This window comes from Pristiophorus japonicus, chromosome 8 (assembly GCF_044704955.1).
Source record: "Pristiophorus japonicus isolate sPriJap1 chromosome 8, sPriJap1.hap1, whole genome shotgun sequence".
Lineage (NCBI taxonomy): Eukaryota > Metazoa > Chordata > Chondrichthyes > Pristiophoridae > Pristiophorus > Pristiophorus japonicus.
The window spans coordinates 176,390,740-176,416,114 of NC_091984.1; the positions used below are offsets into that span (position 1 = coordinate 176,390,740).

The 25,375-nt window shown below is 45.1% G+C and overlaps 1 protein-coding gene across 1 annotated transcript in view; it reads left to right on the plus strand.

The window, feature by feature from the left end:
* LOC139268833 (ras-related protein Rab-35) overlaps positions 1-25,375 on the plus strand; it is a 54,468-nt gene that overhangs the window by 15,431 nt on the left and 13,662 nt on the right. Inside the window, exons 2-3 of the mRNA XM_070887576.1 lie at positions 106-156; positions 4,077-4,200. Of these exons, the coding sequence (XP_070743677.1) occupies positions 106-156; positions 4,077-4,200 (175 nt within the window). The remainder of the gene's footprint in view (positions 1-105; positions 157-4,076; positions 4,201-25,375) is intronic.

Sequence of the window (25,375 nt, forward strand, 5' to 3'; positions counted from 1 at the left end):
GAAAGGTTAGCATCACTGATGGGAGGGGCATGATTTCATTCCATCAAATATGCTGTTTGATTTGATCAAGTATGGTTCTCTTGACTGTCCTGCTCTGTGTTACAGGTGTGGGGAAAAGCAGTCTCCTGCTGCGATTTGCAGATAACACGTTTTCAGGTAAGCACACTTGGTCTATTGTGTTCATCTTTGTGACATTCTCTGACACTGCATTGCTTCACTCTTGCGTACAGGAATTTTCCCCTTAGAACAATTGTATTCTCCGGTTTCCTTTCAAATTGCTTTACTCTTCTCAATCTTCTGATAGCACTCGTGCCTCTGAGTTAGAAGATCATGGGTTCAAGCCCTACTCCAGAGGCTTGAGCTCATGATCCAGGCTGATCCTGAGGGACCTCCATTTGCCCTCTTGGGTGGAAGTAAAAGATCCCATGGCACTATATTGAAGAGCAGGGGAGTTCTCCCCAGTGTCCTGGCCAATATTTATCCCTCAACCAACATTACTAAAACAGATTATCTCGTCATTAATGCATTGCTGTTTGTGGGAGTTTGCTGTGTGCAAATTAGCTGCCGTGTTTCCTACATTACACTTCAAAAATACTTCATTGGCTGTAAAGCACTTTGGAACGTCCTGAGGTCATGCAAGGCTCTATATAAATGTAAGTTCTTTTTTTTTTCTTCTTTCCTGTTCTGTTGCTTCCTTCATTTACAAATCTCTGCTACCTGATCCCTCAGATAATTTACTTGAGTTATTTCTTTTATTCAGTTTTCATTGAGTTCACTTCATGGCACTGATGCTCAATGCTGGTGCCTCCCCCTGCCCAAGCTGCTTCTCTAAATTGATCGACTGCCCACTTCTGCTCTTGCAATGAGCCAGAACACTTCTGGGAGATTGGGCTAACACTGTGACTTGAAACTTGTGTATTCCCTCTTGTGAGTAGACAGAAGCAGACAATTGTGGGTGGGGAGGAATCAAGGAAGTGGATTGAGTGAGAATCCCATAGTTGGTGCCAGTTTGTGGTGTTCAAGTTGCTGGGTGTGGCCGTCAATAGATTTGGGAAAAAAGCTCAACTCTGAACTCAATTACCACAAGTCTGTACCAGCAGCACACAAGTGTTTAGTCTGTTTGCTTGTGCACTTCCATTTTACTCAACAATGAAGTCTGCTATCTTTCACAACCATGTGAAGCAAGAAAGAACTTGCATTTATAGAATGCTTTTCATGATCTCAGGACGCCGTCAAGTGTTTCAATGCCATGGAAATAGTTTTGAAATATAGTTATTGTAGTATAGGGAAAGTTATAGCAGCTAGTTTATGCTCATAATGGTCCCACAAACAGTAATGAGATAAATGAGTAGGTAATCTGTTTATGATTATTGATTTGAGGGATAAAAGTTTGTCAGGATACTGGAAGAACTCCCCTGCTCTTTAAAATAGTGTCATGGGATCTTTTGCGTCCACCTGAGAGGCCAGACGGGACCTCGGTTTAAAATCTCGTCCATGCTTGAGGGGCCATATGGGTCAGGTTCTCTGCGAGTTCCTTAAATGTGTCAAACTGGGTGGCAGTCACTGTTGCAAAAGACATTAATAAACTTGCAGAATGGGCATATAATTGGCAAATGAATTTCAACACAAGTACATTTTGGTAAGAAAAATAAGGAGGTCACATTATTTGGAAAATAAGAATCTAAGTGGGCTGGAGGAGCAAAAGGCTGAGTACAAATCGTTAAACTTAGCAACACTTTTTAAAAAAAAAAAAAGCAAACCAAGCACCACTGTTTATTTCTAGAGGGAAAGAATTGAAAAGTAGAGACGTTATGCTAAACTTGTATCAGACCTTGGTTAGACCGCACTTGGAGTACATTTCTGATCGCCATATTGTAGAAAGCTTATAGAGGTACTGGAGAGGGTGCAAAAAAGATTTACAAGGAGGATACCAGAAATGCGAGGGTATACTTGCCAGGAAAGAATGAACAGGCTGGGTGTCTTTTCTTTTGAAAAGGGAAGACTGAGGGGTGACCTAATAGAGGTCTTTAAAATTGAGAGATTTTGGGAGAGGGAGAGAGTGTTTTCACTTGTGGGGAAGAACAAAACTAGAGGCCATCAATATAAGATAGTCAACAAGAAATCAGATCGGGAATTCAGAAGAAACTTCTTTACCCAGAGATTGGTGAGAATGTGGAACTCGCTGTCACAGGGAATTGTTGAGGCGAATAGTATGGATGCATTTAAGGGGAGGCTGGATTAAAAAATGAGAGAAAAAGGAATGGATGGTTATGTTCTGCTGACAGATGAGGAAAGCTGGGAGGAGGCTTGAGTGGGGCATAAATACCGGCCTAGACTGGTTGGGCCAAATGACAAGAAAGACTTGCATTTATATAGCGCCTTTCATGACCACCGGATGTCCCAAAGCACTTTACAGCCAAAGAAGTACTTTTTGAAGTGTAGTCACTGTTGTAATGTAGGAAATGTGGCAGCCAATTTGTGCACAGCAAGCTCCCACAAACAGCAATTTGATAATGACCAGACGATCTGTTTCAGGGGTGTTGATTGACCTGTTTCTGTGCTGTATATTCTATAATTCTGTGTTATGTATATGGGTCTGCTCAGAAAGAAAGGACTTGCATTTTCATAGCATCTTTCATGACCTCAGGACATCTGAAAACGCTTTACTGCTGATAAAGTACTTTTGAAGTGTAGTCACTATTGTGATGAAGGAATAGAAGATGACAGTGTTGCTTTTTTAAAGTACTGGCATAGTAGCAAAGAGAGGCCCAGCTACCTATGTGCTACTGGACCAGGATGCTGAAGGATGAGGTCTTGGTTTGAGTCCTTTCGTGCTCCCGCTAAATTCAAGTTTCTGGCACTGACTGAAGTTTATTAATGCTACTTGATCAGTCTTTCATTGTGTTTGGCCCAATACCTTGCAGCTGTGGTCCTTTTGGAATCATTGAGACATTGCTTGACCTCCAGTTCAGATGGTGGAGGAGATACTCTTGCAAAAGGTCACAATTGGATGACATTCTGTCATGTTGCAAGCACTTTAAGTTGATCGTCTATACAATTAGTGTCCCAATTATTGGCCGAGTGGAATTAATGCATTCTAATACCAGCACACACTTAGTGCATTGTCCTCCCACACACAGGAAGCTGCTTGTGTGCACTTTTAGAAACTCCAACACCGTGTGTATAATATACAGGCTGGGGCTTTTTAGATTTCATTTGCCCAGTGAATTCTATCACCGGTGATTGTGCCTTTTGTCCTGTACCTATTTTACTCGCTTCTCTCTCCCTTGGCCCCACAATAAGACAAACACTCCAGAGAAGTCGAGAGGTAACCTCCTATGACATTACTGAAGTTTTCAAGAGCAAGTTAGGTGACTTATTATACTCCTTTCGATACTACACTGTACCAGTTTAATGTTTGTGCAGATATTTGTAAGAGTAGACTGATTTGTTTTTTGTTTTGCTCAATTTGAATGCTGGCGCACTTTTTCCAGCAATGACGCGTGCCACCTTATCTGATGTTTATAACCTCGTTCAGATATAGAGTAAAGCTGCACCATGCTGGCATTTCCACTGGTCACACCAGCTATGGCTTCTGAGTAAGAGGAACATGTCTCACTTTCCTGCTGCTGGCAGGAGCGCCAGCTTGGGCAAGAAATGTCCTGAGATGAACAGGGCACCTCTCCACACATGCTTGTGTGATGTCCAGTGTAAAAGTTGTTCTGTTTTCGTGCAGTCACAGTGGGGCGTTGCCTTGACCCAGTCATCAGAAGACCAATTTCAGTTATTTTTGAATGATTTAAGCCTCTGTGCTATGTATAGGGAATGGAATGTCGACATGTAAACATAGTGTTTGAGGGAAAGGCCTTCTGCAATCTCGATGTGCTGTTTATGCTGGAATCTAAAAGGCCTAATTCCTCACCTCAGCTTTGTGTTTTGGCCTTCAGAATGTGTTGTTGCCCAGGGCTACTTTGCATTCTGGACCGAGCGCTTGCTCTGTTTGCAGCACATAGGTGCGAACATTTCATCTTGTGTTGAATTTTGAGCGATTACACTCTGTTTCTTTATGTCCACAGGCAGCTACATTACTACGATAGGGGTAGATTTTAAGATAAGAACTGTGGAAATCAATGGGGAGAAAGTAAAGTTGCAGATCTGGGATACGGCTGGACAAGAACGATTTCGAACCATCACCTCCACGTGAGTCCAGTTCCCACCCATCCCACATCATGGCCGAATGCTGTTAGTAGTGTGCAAATTAATCGGCCGGACAACTGTTTACTTGCTGATTAGATGCTGAGGCTCAGGCCCAAGAACAGCCATGGGAGACACTTGGTGCCATTGTCTGATAGGCCTGGCTTTCTGTGAGAGAACCGAGGAAATCCATAAGGCAAAACAATTATTTGTGTCTTAGCGTATAAATTGGGTGTGCCCATTTCCACATGGAAGCTTGTAAAATGGTTGATTAGAGTGTATACGTAAGCATTTCTGGCAAGGAAAAGAGTGCTCCTGGTATCTGGAGCTGTGACTGAATGTGAAAAATAGGTGCTATTAGGAATCCAATCTTAATTCTTGGAAGGGGTGACTTTCTTGACACTTGGACAGTGATCTTAACAATGAGCTATTCATCGAAGAAGTGTCGAGCAACTTGCTTTCCAAAGTCACGGAAAAGGTTCCCTTTAGGATGGGAATCTCAATGGTTCACCTCCACTGCTTTGTTGTCCGCAAGAAGATGGGAGGTTTTTGATTCATATTGGACCTCTTGACGCTACCACGCACCATTCATGTGTGGCAATCGTATTTGAAGCTCAGCATGGAGGACATGAACTACCAACTAAGAGTTCTCCTAGTCAGAGTTCTAAAAGTGTTTTCCTATAATTGACGTGTCTTCATGTCTACCTCGCTTGTGATTGGATAATCTTTTAGTGGGCGTTCAAACGCAGTAGGAGTGGGAGTTCAATGATGACAGAATGGCAGGTTCTGAGCGTATTGGGAAAGCTCGGTTTCTGTCATGTATGTATATGCTGTTTGTAGCCACCAGATCGTGTCATTGTTGGAGGCCACTGAGCAGCACGCACATGGTGCTGCTCTGGTATAAAAGGCCAGCCATTTTGTGAGTTCAGGCACTTTGGGCCGTAATTAAGCAGAAGCAAGGTTGTACCCTGTTCAGTTAAACTGTATTCAGTTTGTACCTTTATTACATACATAACAGTTTCCCAATCACAAATATCCGCTTGTCCCTAATTCCATAGCTAGATAGCAATGTGAATAACCTGGTCGCACTGATTCTGCAGCTGGCTGAAAGGCAAAGGCACTGCAGAACCCATAGGCCTCTAGTAATAGAGAGTCACTGATGTGCTTCTTGCTTTCTGGAACTGAGAGATTTGGCAAAGCATTGTTGAGACTCATGGATGAATCTTTCCAGTAATTACTAGCTGTGTTTCTAGCACATGCTGCTCAGGATAAGTCAGGTGGCATATAAATTCAGAAAGGTTTACAAATTGTTAAATGGTACATATTCTACAGTGACTTGGAAACAAAACTATTTTAAATTTAAGTGTGACACGAAAATGGTTTCCTATATTTGGGCATCCATTTGGTCAAAGGTGTTCAGTTAGTTTTGGGAGGTTATGGGGATTGAAGAAGCCATTACATCGATAGCTTCTGATTTTTGGTTTTGCAGCATGGGAATTGTCAGAAATAATGTATGACTTTTGGCCCATTTCTAGTCCTTTTTTGGTTGTCTTACTCAACATTTTTCACCATTAAACTCTCTACCAAGATATATGTCTAACTGATTTGATCCCATTGCCTTGCTGCTTGATGTGCTTCTGGAGAGGCATGTATGTCAGTTCATTAATGTACAATGGTCACTTCTGATGCCACTTCCGTGATATAAATGGGGTATCTGTACATAGTATCCACTGCATTTCACTTGTCCACAGTGGCAATATAAGAACAGGAGTCGGCCATTCAGCCCCTCCAGACTGTTCGCCATTCAATTAGATCATGGCTGATCTGTATCTTGACTCCATCTACCCACCGTGGGGGTTCTGTAGCTCCTAATATCCCCCTGCTGAACCAACAAATCTAGCAATCTCCATTTTAAAATTTGCAATCGACCTAGTCTCAACAGCTTTTTGGGCGAAGAGATTTCCACATTTCCACGACCCTTTGTGTGAAGAAGTGCTTCCTGACATCATCCCCTGAATGGCTTAGCTCTAATTTTAAGGTTAAGCCTCCTTGTTATGCACTCTAGAAAGTTAGTTGAGCAGGACTTTCCTTTTATCAAGCTGCGCTTTCTTCTGCGTGCACATGTAAGTATGAACATACATACATGTATTAAAATCATTTATATTAAAATTAAAGAAACAAAGTTTTAGTAAACTTCTAATAGTTGAGAGTAATGCTCTCTCTAAATGACTTTGTATCACACAATAGATTTCAGGATAGAGTGGGGAGAAGTAAGTTGAGTGTCTCATTCTTGACTTACTTTTGTAGTTTGGTCACTGTGCAGTCTGTATTGAGGACTGTTTGTTCTCTCAATAATCCTCTTCAGTTTCCTGTATACACTGTTAGACCATGATTTATTGTATTAGATTATCACACATCACCTTTGGTTTACTTGTAATTTTAGCAGTGGTTGCTTTCAGTTATATATGCCCCAAGTTTCCACACGCGGCAAATCAGGCGCCCCTCCGAGCTGGGCGCCCGTTTTTCCCGCCGAAAACGGCGCCTGAAAAAAAACACGCTATTCTCGAGCGCTTTGCAGCTCGATGTCTGCTTGGCGCGGCGCCCAGGGGGTGGAGCCGACCACTCGCGCCGATTTTGTAAGTAGGAGGGGGCGGATACAATTTAAATGAGTTTTTTTCGTGCCGGCAACCCTGTGCGTTGGAGCGTTTGCGCACGCGCAGTCTGAAGGAAACATTGGCACTCGGCCATTTTAAAAAGTGCTGCAGAAAAAGTGAAAATTTGTTTATTGAACCCTTGCAAAGGCTTGTATTTTAATTTTCTTGATATTTCTGTGTGTGAGGGAGTGCATTCTGTAATTAAAGATAGACTGTGATAAACGGGACACATGCACTTGTTTGAGACTATTCAAATTCTTTGTAGCTGTTCAATTCTTAACATTTTTTAATAAAACCACATTGCCCTTCCATGATCAGCACTGAGGCTTCTTGCAGCTTTCTCCCCTTGCCGTCCGCCGGGCCCGACGGCAAACGGCTGCCTCAAGTACTGAGGCTTCCTGCAGCCTTCTCCCTGCTGTCGGTCGGTCCCGACGGCAAACCGCTGCCTGAAAGGCCTGCCTGAAGCACTTTCACGCAGGTAGGAACATGGTTTATTTAATCTTTTCTTTGCTTATAAATTTTTATTGGGGTTGGATTTATTTGTATAATTGTATAAATATAACTAAGGATTTATTGTAGAATGTAATGACTTCCTTTCTCCCCCCCCCCCCCCCCCTCCCCCACCTCGTTCCCGACGCCTAATTTGTAATCTGTGCATGATTTTTTAATGTGTAGACAAGGTTTTTTTTCAAGCCTACAAAAATCTTCACTTGCTCCATTCTAAGTTAGTTTGGAGTACGTTTTCACTGTGGAAACTTTCGAATCAGGCGTCAGTGGCCGGACACGCCCCGTTTTGAAAAAGAAATTCTGTTCAAAAGTGAAACTGTTCTACCTGACGAGAACTGCAGAAAACTTAAATGTGGAGAATTCCGATTTCTAAGATACTCCGTTCTCCACCAGTTGCTCCTAAAAAAAATCCGGAGCAAATCATGTGGAAACTTGGGGCCATAGTGTGGGCAGTAGTTCCCTGTTCATTGGAATAAATCCATCGCACCTGATCTCAGACATTGCCAGGCTCAATTCAGCTATAACCTAGTGTGGCTTAGGTTTTGTGACATCACTTCCTATAGCAGTCGAGCAGAGAACCACAGACAGGAAATCGATGATAGAATGAAAGTAGTTATAACCAGCCAGTTTAAATTGCTGCCAGCACTGTTTAACAGTCTTGTTTCACTCCCTATTAGCAAATTGTATTTGTCTGTCTCTCTAACCAAGTTCTTCAATCCTCTCATTATCTGTAAAAGTGCCCTTTAACAGGGGCACTCTGAGTTTGGGAGAGTGAGTGGAGTGAATTAGCTTTATATAGTGATAGGGTAATCTTTGTAGCTAGACCAGTTCTGTAAAGGTTGTCCACATGTTCACTGGTAGATAATCAATCCTGATCTCTTTGCTGGATGAGGAGGGAAACCTGACTCGGAAGGGATAGATACTGTACTCTGCAGCCGCGACTGGGAGTTCCGAAGGTTGTGTTGCCTGTCTGGTGCCAGGGTTAAAGACATCTCGCGGCTGGAGAAGAATTTCGAGTGGGAAGGGGAGGATCCAGTTGTTGTGGTCCATGTAGAAACCAATGACATTGGTAGATCGAGGAATGAGGTTCTGCTGAGAGAGTTTGAGTTTGGGGTCCAAATTAAAATGCAGAACCTCAAACTTAATGATCTCTGAATTGTTACCTGAGCCACGTGCTAATTGGTATAGGGATAAGCAGATTAGAAGGTAAAATGCGTGGCTCAAAGAGTGGTGTGGGAGGGGGTTTGCTTCATGGGGCACTGGCACCGGTACTGGGAAAAGAGGGAGCTGTTCCGTTGGGACGGGCTCCACTTAAACCGGGATGGGACCAGTGTCTTGGCAAATCAAATAACTAGAGCACTTGACAGAGGTTTAAACTAATGAAGGGGGGCTGGGAGGATTCCAGAAAAGAGTAAATTTAAAAGCAACAGAAATGTTCAGGCTCTGGAGCAGAGCAGAGGTTTGGGTAAAAATAAACAGCGTGGGTTAGTAAGGGACAGAGAGTAACAAAGGTAATGGGGCATCAGTGACTAAGGTGACATCAGGGAAAAGTAGAAAAATGTCAAAGCTGAAGGCACTAAATCTGAATGCACGAAGCATTCGCAACAAAATAGATAAATTAATAGTTTTGAGATATAGGTTTGATATAATAGCCATTACATTTTGCAAAGTGACCAAGGAATAAATATTCCAGGATCCTTAACTTTTAGAAGAGATAGGCAAAATGGAAAAGGACTGGACAAACCAACTTTACAGTAATAGTGTGGCAGATGAATTCATGGGAGGTATACAATATGATTTTCTAGATCAGTATGTGGAGGAACCAACGAGAGAACAGGCTATTGTAGATCTAGTATTGTGCAATGAGAAAGGATTAATTAATAACCTTTGTAGTAAATAGGCCTAAAGGGAGCAGTGACCATAATATGATGGAATTTTATATTGAGTTTGAAAGTGATTTAGTTAAATCTGAAACTAGGGTCTTAAATCTAAACAAAGCAAACTACGTAGGTATGCAGGGTGAGTTGGCTAAGATAGATTGGGAAACTGCATTAAAATATGACAATAAATAAGAAATGGCTAGCATTTGAAGAATTAATAGATAATTTACAATAAATAAAGATTTCTTTAAGGCACAAAATTCCACAGGAAAAGTGGTCCAACCGTGGATAACAAGAGAAGGTAAAGATAGTATTCGATCAAAGGAAGAGGCTTATAATGTTGCCAAAAATGGTAAACCTGAGGATTGGAGTATTTTAAAATTCAACAGAGGACAAAAAAATTGATAGATTAGTGAAAGTAAGTGTAGGCCCATTAGGGACACGTTAATTTGCAACACCTAAAACTCTGATTGTGCCCCCTTAGTTGCTGATTGGTTCTCTTGGAGGATAAGACACACCCAGCAGTTTCTCTTTGCAAAGTGTAATTCGAGCCATTTTGACACCAACTCCAGACAGAACCGAACTCACCTGGAACAGGCAGGGCTTGCTCTCTCAGATTAGTTCCTGACCTCCTTCCTCCTCCCACCACCCACCAGCCTAAGTTCCTGAACTCCAACCCCCAGCTAAAGTTCCTGACCTCCTCGCCCCCCCCCCCACAGCCCAAGTTCTTGACCTTTCCCAAATTCTGGACCTCCACCCTCCCCACCCCAAGTTCCTGATCTCCTCCCCAACCCCCCATCCTCTCAAGCCCAAGTTCCTGACCTACTCCCTCCCACACTGGCTTCCTGACCTTCACCCTCTGCCCGAGTTCCTCCCCTACGGGTTCATGACCTGGTGCCCCCAACAAGTTCCTGACCTTCCCCACCCTGCCATAGTTGGGGCATTGTGTGTGTGTCACAGATTGGTAAGGAGTTTATTGGGCATGAAGAAAATCGTGACAGTGTCATGACTTCTGGATTTCGTCCAGTCCAATGATGTCACTGACCGCACACACCGAGCTTTCCGAGAAACCAGCCATGTGTAGGGGGAGGAGAGGGAGAACATGCTGTGGGTGTAAAAGGGGTGGGGTTAGAGGAATGTGATCTGTCTTGCCATCCAGGACATGTTCTCACTCATAGTCCCACCGCCCCCCTTCGACCGGGATCACGTTCTTCCGCCATCCCGACTGTGCTCTCTGTACTCTTTACATCCTGCCTACTGATTTCCTGACCTCCGATATGTTCCCCTCTGCCTCCCCTCTCTCTCTCTCTCTCTCTCTCCTCTCTCTCTCTCTCTCTCTCTCTCTCTCTCTCTCTCTCTCTCTCTCTGCCTCCTCCTCGTCTCTCCCCCTGCCCCCCCCTCCCCCCGGGAGAAATTATAATGGGTAATAAGGAAACATTAAACAAATACTTTACATCTGTCTTCACGGTGGAAGACACAAAACATTCCGGAAATAATGGGGAACCGAGTGTCTAGAGAGATGAGCAACTCGATGAAATCAGTGCAGGAAACTCTCGGTTATCTGTACATGGATCCAATGGGAAACCGTTGTAACGGGATTTAAAATTCTGTTGCTAACAAGTGAAAAGACAGCTCCAAATAATTTGAAAAAATCGCCTTCCAAACACTGTACTCATTTGTATTTGCTCATTCTCGCTCTCTCGCTCTCTCGCTGCGCGTTGCCTCATATGGCCGCCGCTGACGTTGGCACCGGGTTCCAGGCACAGAATCTGTACATGCATGCTGGTAATGTCCATCTTTGTTACTGTTTGTAGCTGCTTGTATTGATTCATAAAATTTTAACTGATGAGTAAACTCACCCTAATGATTGTATTTATTCATTAAAGTTTTAACTTTAAAATGTAGACTCACCCTAACGGAAAAATCATTTATTTGGAATAGTCACCCGGATAATCAATAATTGCCTGTATAAGTAAGGAGATAGTACCTGAGAAAATAATGGGACTACGTGCCAACAAATCCCCTGGACCCGATGACCTGCATCCTAGAGTTTTGAAAGAGGTAGCTGCAGAGTTAGTGGATGTATTCTAATTAATCTTCCAGAATTCCCTCAAAGGCCCCAAGGATTGTAAGAAAGGAGGAAGCGAAGAAAATGGGAAACTGTAGCCAGTTAGTAGTAAGCAAAATGCTAAAATCTATTATTAAGACGTGGTAACAGGGCACGTAGAAAATCGTAATGATTAGGCAGTCGTCAACATGGTTTTATAAAAGGAAAATCGTGTTTCACAATAAAAAAATTTTGAAGATGTAACTATTAGGATGGATAAAGGGGACCCAGTGGATGTAATGTATTTGGATTTTCAAAAGGCATTCGATAAGGTGCCACACAAAATGATTAGAAAAAATTAGGACTCGTGCGATTGGAGGTGTTGTACAGTTTGAACCGCCCTTATCCGGAACCCTCTGGACCTAGCCTGTTCTGGATAAGGGATTTTTCCGGATGAGGGGTGGTCATGTTAACTTGGATGGTACAGGTACTGAGCAAGGGGATATCGGGACTGGGAGTGTGGCAGAGAGATCATGGGGAGGTGGCGGGGGCGGTGGATCGCGGGGTCAGACCAGCGATTGCGGGAGTCAGCAGCGAGGAAGGACTTCAATTTGTTCATGTTGGAGTTCTGTACATTTGCCACCCGGTGGTCGGGAATGGTTCTGGATGAGGGGTGGTTCTGGATAAGGGAGGTTCAACCTGTACTAGCATGGATTGAGGATTGGTTAATGGACAGAAAACAGAGAATAAATGGGACTTTTTTGGGTTGGCAGGCTGTAACTAGCTGGGTACCGCAAAGTTCAGTGTTTGGGCCTCAGCTATTTACAATCTATATTAATGACTGGGATAAAGGGACAGAGTGTAACATTTCCAAGTTTGCTAATGATACAAAGTTAAGTGGGTAAGTAAGCTGTGAAGAAGATGCACAGAGGCTGCAGAGAGATATAGACAGGTTTTTGAGTGGACAAGAACATGGCAAATGGAATATAACGTGGGAAAGTGTGAAGTTATCCACTTTGGCAGGAAAAATAAAAAAGCAGAATATTTGTTGAATGGTGAGAGACTGGGAAATGTTTGCATTCAGAGCGACCTTGTACATGAATCACAAAGTTAACATGCAGGTACAGCAAGCAATTAGGAATGCAAATGGCATGTTAGCTTTTGTTGCAAAGGGATTAGAGTATAAGAGTAAATGAGTCTCACTACAATTATACAGGGCATTGGTGAGGCCACAACCTGGAGTACTGTGTACAGTCCTGGTCTCCTTACCTATGGAAAGAGGGAGTGCAACAAAGGTTCACTAGACTGGTTCCTGGGATGAGGAGATTGCCCCATGAGGAGAGATTGAGGCCTATATTCCCTGGAGTTTAGAAGAATGAGAGGTGATCTTATTGAAACATATAAAATTCTTAAGGGACAATGTTAATGCTGATTAAATGTTTCCCCTAGCTGAAGAGCCTAGACCCCGGGGGGGGTCACAGTCTCAAAATAAGGGGTCGGCCATGTAGGACTGAGATGAGGAGAAATTTCTTCACTGAGAGCTGTGAATCTTTGGAATTCTCTGCCCCAGAGAGCTGTGGATGCTCAGTCGTTGAGTATATTCAAGAAAGGGATCGATAAATCTTTGGGAACTAAGGGATTTGAGACAGATGGGGATAGTGCCGGAAGGTGGGGGTGAGGTAGAAGATCAACCATGATCTTATTGAATGGCGGAGCAGGCTCGAAGGGCCAAATGGCCTACTCAAGCTCCTAATTCTTATGTTCTTATTATTGTTTCTGGTTTGAGGTGAAATTCTAGCACTTTCGGTCCAATTTGGTCAACGGTTTGGTAATCGGGTGTAGCTTTTGTGGCTTAAATCCAATGTTCTCCCGGTTGGAGAGTCCGGTAGCAAATGTTAACTTCCTTCTGACACCAGACACTGGAGAGCACCCCGGATTTAATGGAAGGTCATTAATGCAGTGACCTTATTGCTTTCAATATTTCAATGGAAAATGAAGAAGTTAACCTCATGCCAGCAAGATTCATGGAAGAAGATTGGAAAAGCAGCACCTGGAATTTATAGTTGGCTATAATCCTGATCTATAAAATAGACTGCCAGATGGCTGAATTTGTGCTGAAAGCATCAGGTCCTCTATTAATCTCCAGATCTCTTGTTGCTGCATGTCACAGGCCAGAGCGATATTGAAGCAAAAGTAATGGGTACATTTCATCTAAATGTTGGTAACAGGACAGAGAATAGGGAAGGTTTATTTTTAAAAAACGGATAGAGTCTTTATTTACACAGTGCCTTTCATGACCTCAAGATGTGCCAAAGCACTTCACAGCCAGTGAGCTACTTTTGAAGTGTAGTTGTAATGTAGGGAAAGCGAGCAGCAAGATCCCACAAAAAGCAATTAAATTATTGACCAGATCATCTGTTTTAGGTGGTGATTGAGGGATAAATATTGGTCTTAGCACTTGGGAGAATTCCCTGCTCCCTGCAGGCGGGACCTCAGTTTAACGTCTCATCCAAAAGGCAGCACCTCTGACAGTGCTGTCATCATCATCATCATCATAGGCAGTCCCTCGGAATCGAGGAACACATGCTTCCACTCTTAACATGAATCCTTAGGTGGCTGTACAGTCCAATACGAGAACCACAGTCTCTGTCACAGGTGGAACAGATAGTCGTTGAGGGAAAGGGTGAGTGGAATTGGTTTGCCGCACGCACTTTCCGCTGCCTACGCTTGATTTCTGCATGCTCTTGTCGACGAGACTCGAGGTGCTCAGCGCCCTCCTGGATGTTGTACTTCCACTTAGGGCAGTCTTTGGCCAGGGACTCCCAGGAGTCGGTGGGGACGTTGCACTTTATCAGGGAGGCTTTGAGGGTGTCCTTGTAACATTTCTTCTGCCCATCTTTGGCTCATTTGCTGTGAAGGAGTTCCGAGTAGAGCGCTTGCTTTGGGAGTCTCGTGTCTGGCATGCGGACTCCCTCAGTGTCAGCCTGGATTATGAGCTCAAGCCTCTCGAGTGGGATTTGAAACCGCAACCTTCTGACTCGGAGGTGAGAGTGTTAACGACTGAGACAAAGCTGAGAAATGGGGAGAATAAGAGCAGAAAGATGTTAACAGAACAAGCACGGGTAAAGAGTTTATATATTCAAAATTGGTTTTGTAGAGGTGTTCAGCAATTTAGGATAAACCCAATAATGCTAATCCTGATATTTGAGTGGTTTTACATAAGAACAGAAGAAATAGGAGCAGGAGTAGGCCATTTGGCCCCTCAAGCCTGCTCCGCCATTCAGTAAGATCATAGCTGATCTGATCATGGACTTTGCTCCACTTCCCTGCCCACTCACCATAATCTTTTATTCCCTTATTGCTCAAATATCTCCGCCTTAAATATATTCAGTGACCCAGCCCCCACAGCTCTCTGGGACAGAGAATTCCATAGATTTACAACCCTCTGCGAAGAAATTCCTCCTCATCTCAATTTGAAGTGGGCGGCCCCTTATTCTGAGACTATGTCCCCTAGTTTCAGTTTCGCCTATGAGTGGAAATATCCTCTCTGCATCCACCTTGTCGAGCCCCCTCATTATCTTATATGTTTCGATAAGATCACTCCTCATTCTTCTGAACTTCAATGAGTAGAGGCCCAAACTACTCAACCCCTTCATCTCCAGAATCAACCTAGTGAACCTTCTCTGAACAGCCTCCAATGCAAATATATCCTTCCTTAAATACGGAGACCAAAACTGTACACAGTATTCTAGGTGTGGTCTCACCAATACCCTGTACAGTTATAGTCGGACTTCTCTGCTTTTATACTCTATCCCCCTTGCAATAAAGGCCAACATTCCATTTGCCTTCCTGATTATCTGCTGTATCTGCATACTCACTTTTTGTGTTTCTTTCACAAGTACCCCCAGGTCTCTCCACTGCAGCACTTTTCAATTTTTCTCTATTTATATTATTATTTGCTTTCCTATTTTTTTTCTGCCAAAGTGGATAACCTCACATTTTCCCACATTATACTCCATCTGCCAAATGTTTACGCACTCGCTTAGCCTGTCTATATCCCTTAGCAGACTTTTGTGTCCTCTTCACAATTTGCTTTCTCACCCATCTTTGTATCAGCAAACTTGGTTACATTACACTTGGTCCCTTCATCCAAGTGATTAATATAGATTTGTAAATGGTATAACAATGTATCTTGCAGTAATGCAGTATGAGAGCGGAAACAAACAAGAACAGTTGGCACAAGAGGAGAGGCGTTTTCACAACCTGCTAACCAGTTGCGTGTTAATGAATAGAACGCATCTGTACCGAAATATCCCTTGTAGATCAGGAGACCGCTGATTGGCCCCCTGCCCTACCACCGGCAGCATGTGAGTGGAAAACCTGTACAAAATCTGTAAAAGCTCACCATGCATATGTGTGATCATGTAAAAGAGGGGCTGATTTGTATCAATGATTGTCCTCTGATAGAACAGTGGTTAATCTTGCAATGATGTAGCAATACCTTGGTGCTCGTGCGGTATGGCTAAGCTGATCTGTGGTGCTTTGGTTCACGTTTTTTTCTCTCTCGCTCTCGCATGTATGACTGTTGGGTAAGGTGCAGTAATTCTGGGGTGGCGGGGGGTGAGAAATGGGAGTTATAATGAACTCATTCCTTATTTTTTCCTCCATCTACTGTGAGTGATCAACTCCATGTGGTTGTTTAGAAAACATTTCAACACTTGCTGTTATCAGATTCACAGGCACTTCATTCTAATTTTTCATAAAGGGTTCAAAGGCACACCCTATTGTAGACATCCGCTGATGAAAACCACACTTGTGCAGTGACAGGAAGTTCAGTCACCATTGGAGTGCATTCTGCTGACTCCAGCCAGCCTCCGCATAGATCCTTAATCTCTACATTTGTGTTCAAGCTGGGAGGGGAGGAAGAAAGTTATTTGGAATAGTAAATGAAGATTTGTTTTAAAAGAACGTTAAACAGTTTGGTTTGTTTTAGGTTTGGCTGACAATGGACTGTGGCTATCGGTCATGGTCTGGCAGGGTATGGAAAAGTGCGTGCTCATTCGGATCTGAGCTGGTTAGTTTTGTAGCTGTTTGAGCTGCAAGTTTAAACTGAAAGTTGGAGCGTGTGTGATTACAACCAGTGTTGTCACTTCTCATTTTCAATTATTCGGTTTTTTTTGGTTTTTTTTTAAACTGCAGAATATTAAAAGGTTCCAGGCGTATTCCCAGGAAAACTTTCCTTACTATTGGGCGGAGCATAGCGATATAATCTGGTCTGGTATAATTGTGCAGTCAGCAACAGCAATACAACCTGCACTCGTGCATTGTCTTTAGCGGAGGGAAGTATGTAGGGAATATAATGTAGGGAGTCGAGGGTATGGGGAGCGGGCGGGGAAGTGGATTTGAGGCCAAGATCATTTCAGCTATGATGTTGAATGGCGGTGCAGGCTCGAGGGACCAAATGGCCTACTTCTGCTCCTGTTTATGTTGTTACGTTCATCCCAGGGCACTTCACTGGAGACCGCGAGCAGGAACTGGCAGTTAGAGAGGTGACTGAAGCCTAATCACAGTGGGAAGTGATCAAGATCATTACAGATGAGTAAGGCCTTTCGACCTATCTTAGTTCATCCATCTAGAAAGGAAGAAAGACTTGCATATTTACATCGCGCTTTTCACGACCAGCGGACATCTCGAAGCACTTTACAGCCACTGAAGTAGGCTATGGAGTGTAGTCACTGTTGTAATGTAGGAAGCGCGGCAGCTAATTTGAGCACAGCAAGCTCCCTCAGACAGCAATGTGATAATGACCAGGAAATCTGTTTTTTATGTTAATTAAAGATAAATATTGGCCAGGGGATAACTCTCTCCTCTTCTTCGAAATAGTGCAGCGGGATCTTTTACGTCCACTTGAGAGAGCAGACGGGGCCTCGGTTTAACGTCTCATCCAAAAGACGGCACCTCCGACAGTGCAGGCTCCCTCAGCACTGCACTGGAGTGTCAGCCTAGATTTTTTTTTTGTGCTCAATTTCTTGGAATCGGACTTGAACCCACAACCTTCGGGCTCAGAGGCGAGAGCGCTACACACTGGGCCATCGCTGACACTATAGAGAGAGATCCTACAGTCCCCAATTGCAGCATCCACCCAATTGTTTCTTCAATAAGACAAAGGTTTTCATCTCCGCTCCTCTCGCTGTAAATCCTTTCCGTGTGCTGATCACTCTGAAGAACATCTCGATCAGTCCTAAATTTACCTTTTACCAGTTTGAAGCTGTGTTCCTGTTTCCGATTCTGGCAATTTAAAGAAGTACCCTGGATTTATCTCTCACTGCCTTAACTACCATGTATTCCTCGATAAGATCACCTCTCAGAAACCTTCGTTCCAAGCCGAATCGCCAAATTTTCTCCCATTATTCTTCATAACTTGGCCATTTGCCACTGGGGATCAGCTTCGCTGCACATCCTCCACTGCTTGAACATCTCCCTTGTGAGTCAGCAACCAAAGTTAGACACGTTACTCGAGGTGCAGTTTGATCACCACTTCCTCTGACTTGTATTTTACTGTTTTACCATTGTTGATTGCTGCTTTGAATTAATTGGACATATTAACCATCAAATCTACTACTCCTAGATCCCTTTCAGTTTCATTCCTGGTTATTTCAGCACCATTTTGGGATACATTTTACCCATTGTTCCTTCCTACGTGCTGCACTTTACACTTCTCTGCAGCAAAGGTCGTCATAGTTTGTCCAAGTCGTTCTGTAATTTGTGAGCTTCCTCCTCCATTTCCACTGCCCCTTCTAGTTTTACGTCGTGCGTTTCTGAATCGAAGTCATTGATATAAATTAGGAATTAAATTAATGGTCCCAGCACTGAGCCTAGGGCACCACAATCAGTCAGCGAGAACTGGCTGGATGAGTGAGGATTTAGTACACGAAATGATGTGGACAGTGGCGTTCTGGATAAGCTAGAGTTTGTATAGAGTGCAGGTTGGCAGGGCGGCAAGGAGAGCATTGGGGAAATCAAACGCGGAAGTGACTGGGAGATTTTGAAGATTTTTGCTTGTGCGATTTGCAAAGGGACTGGTGGTCTTGGTTGTTTGCTGAGCCGAGCCCATCAGATTGTGTAGCATCAGGGTAGGAGTTGAAATCGGTGGTTAGGGTGCAATCCGAACAATATGGCTTCGGTCTTACCAATACTTAGTCGGAGAATGTTCTGGCTTATCCACAACTTGATCTTGAACGTCATTATCATCATAGGCAGTCCCTCGTATCGAGGATGACTTGCTTCCACGCCAAAAAGGGATGAGTTCACAGGTATTTCAATGAAGGACCTAATAATTTCGGATCCCGAACTACATGTTGAAGGGTGGAAGATGCCTGTGCTTGGATTTTTTCTAACATGGGGTGGCTGTTGCACACCAGCCACCACACGGGCTTGACAGAGCGAGGTCTTGGTCCAGTGGCAAGGATTACCCAAGACAACTGGAGACCTGCTCTGCTGCACGGACCTAGTGCGCACACGGATCGCAGTGAGGGCTGGTCCGTGCTGCCCCTGGGCCCATGCCTCTTCTGGGCCCCGAATTCACGCCTCTTCTAGGCCCCGATCACATCGCTCCACGATCCCTCGCCGCTCCTGCACCCCGACCTCGCCGCCCCGATCTTGAACGGATCCTAAGATGGCCGTCCTGGAGTTGTCCATGTTGCTGAGTGTGTGCGCGCAGAGACGGATACAGGGCCCCTTATCTTCCAGCCTGGTAAGTATTTAATCTGCCTGAACTATATCATTATGTAGGGTACCTGCAATTAGGAGCAACAAAGCACATCAAATTTCAACTGGGGGTTTCTCCGACCTTTTCACAGCATTGCTGATTTTCCTGCTGTTGGATTTAATTTCCTGCCGAATGGTTAATTTTTGTAAAATCCCTCACCCTTGACCAATCACATTGGGCTGAAGCAAAATGTAGAATGCCAGAATGTTGATCGAAAGGTCTGTTCTACATGAATAAGAGGTGCCAACGTCTTCTGTATCAGATGTTGTTGCTAATTAAGTGATACAATTAAGTTAATTAAACCACTCCCGGGCAGGTAACTTGTTTTGTGGTTTCTAAAGGAAGTTGTTACCCTGAGCGAGAAGGATTTGTAAAGTCATCCCCTCAATTTAATTTATACTTTGAGTTTGACAGCTCTCTTGGCATGTGCATGGTATGTTTGCAGAGGTTCTGCTACCTTGCCAAGAGGCCAATTTAAATGTGTGAGTTTAGTCTGCAGGATTTGACCCCACAATACCGACTCCTGCCTCTGTTGAGATAGTGAACCTGACACCGAGCAGGGATTGGGCCTGTGAATTTCCTGGTTTTGTGATTCATTTGGATGCTGAATTGAGCATCGAGCGAGCCTTTGGGCAGAGCTTTGCTCATTGTTCACACTCATCAGCAGCCTGTTGGAGCCGTGCCACGTTGAATCTGCCAGCTGCTGAGCTAACGTGCTCCGGAGAGCTGTCAGTGAGTGACGCTCATTGAATTAATGCAGATCCTTGCTGCTTCTGGCTGTCAATCCCACAGTCCCAAAGGAGTTTAAACATTGAGCGAGTTGCTGATGGACCGATTCAATACTTGAATCTTCTGGCACAAAGCACAATTTGAGAAGAAGGCGGCACACACAATGTGGAGGCAATTAATTCTTGCTTTGACTTGTAATGGAAGTACATGCGGCCTTTGAAGGCCTGCATATGTTTTAACAAGTGCTATTTAAGGCATTTTTATATTGATGCTTGGGGCATCAAGGGAGCAGTGTTCAAGCAGAGACCTGTGTTAACAAATATCCTGCTCACCGTTTTGCAAAAACCAGCGTGCCGCCAGTCCCGGTTTGTATATGCCAGCGTGCCGCCAGTCCCGGTTTGTATATGCCAGCGTGCCGCCAGTCCCGGTTTGTATATGCCAGCGTGTCGCCAGTCCCGTGTTTACATCTGGTGCTGTTACTGGCCTCTATTTCTTGCATCAGTTTTACTCATGGCATTGTGCCACCTGTCCTTGTTGGGCTATTAGAGGGTTAACGGGAAACAGCCATATGTTTTCTATCCCTTGCCCGGGCATTCTTAAGACCCAGCAAAAGTTACCAGGGATCCCAGACATGATCAGAAGCACAAGGTTTGTTTCCTTTAAATTGCAGTTTGCAGGCGACACCATCAATAAGTGCCTTAACTCTGCAAGTTAATTAAAACCACATGGTCTGGTAATGACTGAGCAGTAACCCTGGGATTGTTTAAAATGGCAGTGCTATTGCTGACTGCTTCAGACAGTATCAGGCCTTTGCGTTTTTTTCATACTTCCACCCTCCACATCCCCTTACTGATTCCACGGCACGACCTTTGAGCGATCGTTTCCTCTGTTGAAGTGTTGCAGTGAAGGTTCATTTTTCTCAGGGCTAAATGAAAATATGGAGGAGATTTTTAAGTTTTACAACATGCGAGTGGGCTTTGAAATCTGATGGGATGCGCTCCCAGTATCGTGGCCCATTCTCTGCCAACAGTTGAGAGCTGCCAGCTGGTAAAATTGAAACCTCTCGTTGTTCCTGAGGATGGGGTCAGAAGGTTGTTATTGCACCGAGTACAATGGGATCTGTGCCGTGGCCTGTGAGGTCAGCTGGTGAACAATAACAGGATCTGTTGAGACGAGAACCCAAGCTTCCAGTGTTGTTACAGAGACATAGAATGTACGGCATAGAAACAACAGGTCTATGCCCGTGTTTATGCTCCAGACCGGGAGGGGAAGGGTGGAAATGATGGGAATAAAAAGGTCTGTTATTATCCGTGGTGCATATCTCAAATTAAGGCAGATTTACAACTATTAATTGCATTCATCCCAGAGATTGTAGGCAGAATCAAAGTGACCTTCCTTGCATTGGACCACTCTTGCTGGTGCCCACCTCCAGTTCTTTTGCTCTGTGCATTAAAGTTGTTGAATTTGTGCTAGGCTGCTGTGAATCTGGCAGCACTAGCCTGGTACAAAGGTAGCTTATGTTAGTACTGTGTGCCTCTTTCACTGCATCAGTCTTTTTTCCCTCACTCAGTCTTGGTGTATGCACACACAGGTTGTCAATGAGGGGAAATCCCTACTGGTTGCCAGCATAGTCAGGATTAATTGGTGTCTGTGACAATTCCATGGTACCAGAGGTAAAGTCCTTGTTTGCGCACATCAATGTGGACTGTGAGCCATTGCATGCTGCAAATGAGCCTTCATATTGTAAATCATTTTATTATTTGCCTCACTTTATTCTGGTACATTATCCCTTGTCTTTAATTTGCCTGGTCTTCACATCTCTACTGCCAAGAAGGTGGGCTTGTGATGTGCTCCCAGATCTTCAACACCTCTCATTTCCCCCCCCCCCACCTCCTAACTGAAAGTTAGTCACTAGAAGGCATTACGGACCACCCATGTGTGATTTATTTTCTTTCCATCCTCTCTAAAGATTGTGCTGCTCCACCCGGCCCCCCCCCCCCCAAGCATTTGGCTCTCAGTCTCTGACTATGCACAGGAACAGGAGGAGGAGGTCATTCAGCCTGTTCCGCCATTCAGTTCGATTATGGCTGATCTGTACCTCAATCCCTGTTGGTGCTTTAGTGCCCACCAGCGCTGAGCCGTGTTCAGTGGCTACAGCGCAGAGTTCCCTACTGCAGACGTGTGTTGGGAAATTTCCTCTTGTGGAAGAGGGTTTTTTTCCCCCTCAGGAACTGTGGATAGCGTCCATCATGTTTAATCTGTGCTGCTCTAATCCTGCCCTATTGAGCATCCCTGATTACAATTGCTCAACCATTGGTGGCCGCACCTTCTGTTGCCTGGACCCTTAGTTCAGGGAATTCTCTCCCTAAGCCTCTCTTACCCCCCCTCTCTCCTCCTTTTAAGATGCTCCTTAAAACCCACCTCTTTGACATCTGCCCTAATATCTCCTTATGTGGCTCAGTATCAAATTTTTTGTCTTAAATACTCCTGTGAAACGTCATGGGATGTTTTACTACGTTAAAGGCGCTATATAAATACAAGTTGTTGGTAGGTTTCGCCCACCAGTGACCCACACAAATCCAGGTCACAGACTCCAAGTGAGTTTGCATTGCTTCCAATGGGCAATGTTTACAGACAGCTGCCTCCCTGCAATAATCCCACAGCAACCCTCCTCCTCTCCCCTGGACTTGGACCGTTGGTCTCCAGTACCGAGCATTTTGCTTTACTGATATGCCCATTCGAATTTTCAGTCTTCCCTCCAGTTTTCCAATTTTCACATCATTTAAAAGCTAGTGCTTCCAAATATGGGTGTTATGGGTGGGACTGCTACAGTAACCAGGGGTGGGGGAATGGAGGGTTGCGGTGGAGTTGAGGAAGTGCAATCAAACTCCCAGTCATGGCTAGTTTGTATTGTAGAAACGGTTTTATGAACATACGACATCCTAAAATGTCGGGCAACAAAAGCTGAAGCATCGTGACTAGACACTTCCTACTCCCTCCCCTCGCTTCGCCTCCCCGGCTGCCATGTGATCTCTTGGGCGAGACCAAAACCCAAGGCCAATAAGGGAAACAATACTCTAAGAAATTCCCCTCCCACCCCATCAGGAGATTGAATTAAGTCCAGGAGATTCCATGGCATCTGTAAAACCACTTACCTTCACGATGATGCAATCTCTGCCCCAGTCAAGAACTGGTTCAGCTCCCTCTTGAAGGCGTGCAGGAAGTCAGCACCCATCACACCAGCTGGCAAAGTATTCCAGAGGTTCACAAAACCCTAGTCGTTGTTTTGGAGCGTAGGCAGGGCCCAGGTACAGAGGAAGGTCAGGGCGGATGCGCGGCGAGTGTTTGTGGTGAGATGCGGTGAGAGATCGTGGGGGAGGTGCGACAGATGAGGGTACGTGGCCTAGAAGAGCTGAGGGCCCAGAAGCAGCATAGGCCAGCCCACACTGCGATATGTGTGTGCGCGCGAGATCCATGCAGCAGAGCAGGTCTCCAGTCGTCCTGGTTAATCCTTGCCACTGGACCAAGACCTAGCTCTGTCAAGCCCGAGAAGAATGGTGGCCCTCTGCTCGTACCAATCTGCTTGTTGCGCGCACCACAAGGTGAAAGCAGCTGGCACATTCTGCCAGTGGCACTGGCACCATCCCCATTATAATGAAGCCCTGGCTGCTACCAGCAGTGCTGTAATCTAATTGTGGTCAGCAATTCTAATGAAGATGGATGCGCACACATTGCTAATTTGCCTGTTGCCTCGGGGCCAAAGAACAAGAGGAGAAAAAAGGTCTCGCTCGATATCTATAATGGATAAACACTTGAAAAAAGCTCTGCAGATCCCATCTGTCAAACTGCATCTATTTTTGCTCCAAACCTCGCACCGTCTGTCGTGGATGGTTTACGCAAAGACAACTGGATTTCTCATTTGCTGTCTCTGGGGTTTCATCTGTTTGGCATGGGATCTTGGGACTGTGCTCCAGTATTACACCATTAGCAGTGGGTCAGAATTTCCTGCTGTCTGCCATTTAATGCTGTCTGCCGTTAGTTAGACTAGCCCCTTGGTAGTCATTAACACTGTCGCATCGTTAAAAGGGTACTTAGAGGGAGGAGAGCATGCCAGGAGATCTTGAGATGCAGTGATCGTGACCATCTTTTTTTTTTTAAAAAAAAGGGACAAGTCCGACTGCGGCAACTACAGAGGAATCTCCCTGCTATCAGTCACTGGTAAAGTCGTCGCTCAAGTCCTCCTCCACCGTCTTCTCCCTGTGGCTGAGGAGCTCCTCCCGGAGTTGCAGTGCGGATTTCGTCCCGTCCGGGGCACAACAGACATGATTTTTGCAGCGCGACAGCTGCAGGAAAAATGCAGGGAACAGTGCCAGCCCTTCGATCTTACAAAGGCCTTTGATACTGTCAACCACAAGGGTCTATGGAACGTCCTCCTCCATTTCGGATGCCCCTAAAAGTACGTCCCCATCCTCCGCCTGCTCCACGATGACATGCAGGCAGGGATCCTTACCAACAGATCCATCACAGACCCAATCCACGTCTGGACCGGGGTCAAGCAGAGCTGCGTCATCGCCCCAACCCTTTTCTCAATCTTCCTCGCTGCCATGCTCCACCTCACAGTTGACGAGCTCCCCGCTGGAGTGGAACTAAACTACTGAACCAGTGGGAAGCTGTTCAACCTACGCCGTCTCCACACCAGGTCCAAGACCACTCCAACCTCTGTCGTCGAGCTACAGTACGCGGACGATGCCTGTGTCTGTGCACACACAGAAGCTGAACTCCAGGACATAGTCGACGTATTTACCGAGGTGTGTGAAAGCACGGGCCTTTCGCTAAACATCAGTAAGGCAAAGGTCCTCCACCAGCCTGTCCTCGCCGCACAGCACTGCCCCCCCAGACATCAAGATCCTGGACAACTTGGACCACTTCCCTTATCTCAAGAGCCTCCTATCAACAGGAGCAGGCATTGATGACGCGATCCAACACTGCTGCCAGTGCAGCCTTCGGCCACCTGAGGAAGAGTGTTTGAAGACCAGGCCCTCAAAACTGTTACCAAGCTCGTGGTCTACAGGGCCATAGTAATACCCGTCCTCCTGTATGGCTGAGATGTGGACCATGTACAATAAACACCAAGTCGCTGGAGCAATACCACCAGCGATGTCTCTGCAAGATCCTACAAATTCCCTGGGAGGACAGACGCACCAACATTAGCATCTTTGTCCAGGCCAGCATCGAAGCACTGACCACACTTGATCAGCTCCGCTGGGCAGGCCACATAGTTCGCATGCCAGACACGAGACTCCCAAAGCAAGCGCTCTACATGGAACTCTTTCACAGCAAACAAGCCAAAGGTGGGCAGAGGAAACGTTACAAGGACCCTTTCAAAGCCTCCCTGATAAAGTGCAACATCTCCACTGACGCCTGGGAGTCCCTGGCCAAAACTACCCTAAGTGGAGGAAGTGCATCCGGGAGGGCGCTGAGCACCTAGAGTCTCATCGCCGAGAGGGTAGCAGAAGGAGCGTGCGGCGAACCAGTCCCACCCACCCTTCCCCCTCAACCACTGTCTGTCCCACCTGTGACAGAGACTGCGGTTCTC